The 1,596-nt window shown below is 45.9% G+C and overlaps 1 protein-coding gene across 1 annotated transcript; it reads left to right on the forward strand.

Annotated features, from left to right (window-relative positions):
- The first annotated feature begins 927 nt into the window (after nucleotides 1-927).
- Nucleotides 928-1,260, forward strand: LOC116910374 (elongin-B-like). The gene has a single exon (XM_032914221.1). It carries the CDS (start codon nucleotides 928-930, stop codon nucleotides 1,258-1,260), a length of 333 nt encoding a protein of 110 aa, XP_032770112.1.
- Nucleotides 1,261-1,596: the final 336 nt, after the last annotated feature.

Here is a 1,596-nt window from a genome sequence, read left to right on the forward strand (position 1 = left end):
CAGAAGAGACTTGTCCCCAAAGGCAGGAAAGATTAGACACCCCAATGTCAGAAGATGGTCCTCAGTTACAGTGGTGAACATGGTAGAAAGAGGAAGCTAGGGGCCATGGAAAACAAAATCAGGCTAGAGGCATGGATGTATTGTAGATCGCTTGCTGGGGGAAGCTCAAAATGCTAAGTGACAAAAGCAGCTTGGATTTGATGCTGATACCTTGGTGCCATGTCATTTAGCAGCTTTAAATGCTTGAGATGAGGGTGAAGACCCAAGAAATGTGAGTCATTTACTTAAAAACCACACAAGGCCTCAAAGCAGCCTTCCCTGATTTCTATGCAAAGATTGACTTCAGCTCTAAACAGAGTTATATCAGATTCAGAAGTCTGAAGTATTAATTGAATCATTGAACACAGCTGTAAATAGGATCATCAGATTCAGAAGTCAGAAAAATAGTAATTGAATCCTAGGCTTTAGAAAATGCTAATTCAGAATGCAAAAGGGTGATCAGACCTTTAATGGCACCACCTGGAAGAGTAGAGGAATGGATTAGAAATATTGGATCTCACACTTAATGATGTTAACCTGATGGAAGTAATTTCTAAAGGTCTTAAGAAAAAGCAAACTGTCAGAAGTCATAACTGTGGTGGCAAGGTCATTTGAAAAGGGATTATAGGCGAGGCACTCCTGGAAACAATGTTTTCTAGATATCCAAAAGAAAGCTCAGCCTTTGCAGTGTGCATAAGGTGTGGCAAAGTCCAGGAGGAGGCTAATGAATTCAGATTGACACCCTGAGGGGCCTCCTGCAGGCCCTGGTATCAATTGAATTTAATCAATCCCTGTCAGGGTCAGAGAAACTCAGCCCCAGAGCATTAAGATTCACTGCCTGTTCTCACTGCTCAGGTCTGGTGCATCAAGCCAGAAGCAGCCACAGAGATGGATGTGTTTCTTATGATCACGCGAGAGAAGACCACCATCTTCGCTGAGGCCCAGGAGTCGAGCACGGTCTTAGAGCTGAAGCGCATTATCCAGGGCATCCTGAAGAGGCCTCCTGAGGAGCAGCTGCTGTTCAAGGATGACCAGCTCCTTGATGAGAGCAAAACTCTGCGTGACTGTGGCTTCACTAGCCGTGTAGCAAAGCCAGAGAACCCAGGCCTCGTGACCCTGGCCTTCAAAGAAGACGCCTTTCAATGGCTGCATCCCCACCCCTTATCTTGTCCACTAATTGAAAGTGTGGTGAAAAATGACCTACTTAGAAAGCCAGAGTGAGGGCTTCAGGCCCACATCCTAGGTATTCATTCCCCGTAAAGATATGGCGGTCTTTCTACATTAAAAAAGAATAATAAACTTCATTATCAAAATAATAAACACTGCTCTGATGTCATACTGCATTTGCCTTCTGCTGGAGGTGTCCAGCAGCCAACACCATGGCTGACATAACAAAGCCCAAAGTAGGAAGTCCACAGCTGAGGTTTCCCTTCTGGATGTCAGGCCCTGATACAGGCAGGACTGGAAGGGCAGTAGGAGAGGGGTCTGGATGGAGTGATGTGGTTCTCAGCCTTCCTCTCTGGGAACCCAGGCACTGCTGCTGTACCACCTGAGAGG

Source organism: Rattus rattus, chromosome 9 (genome assembly GCF_011064425.1).
Source record: "Rattus rattus isolate New Zealand chromosome 9, Rrattus_CSIRO_v1, whole genome shotgun sequence".
Taxonomy (NCBI): domain Eukaryota; kingdom Metazoa; phylum Chordata; class Mammalia; order Rodentia; family Muridae; genus Rattus; species Rattus rattus.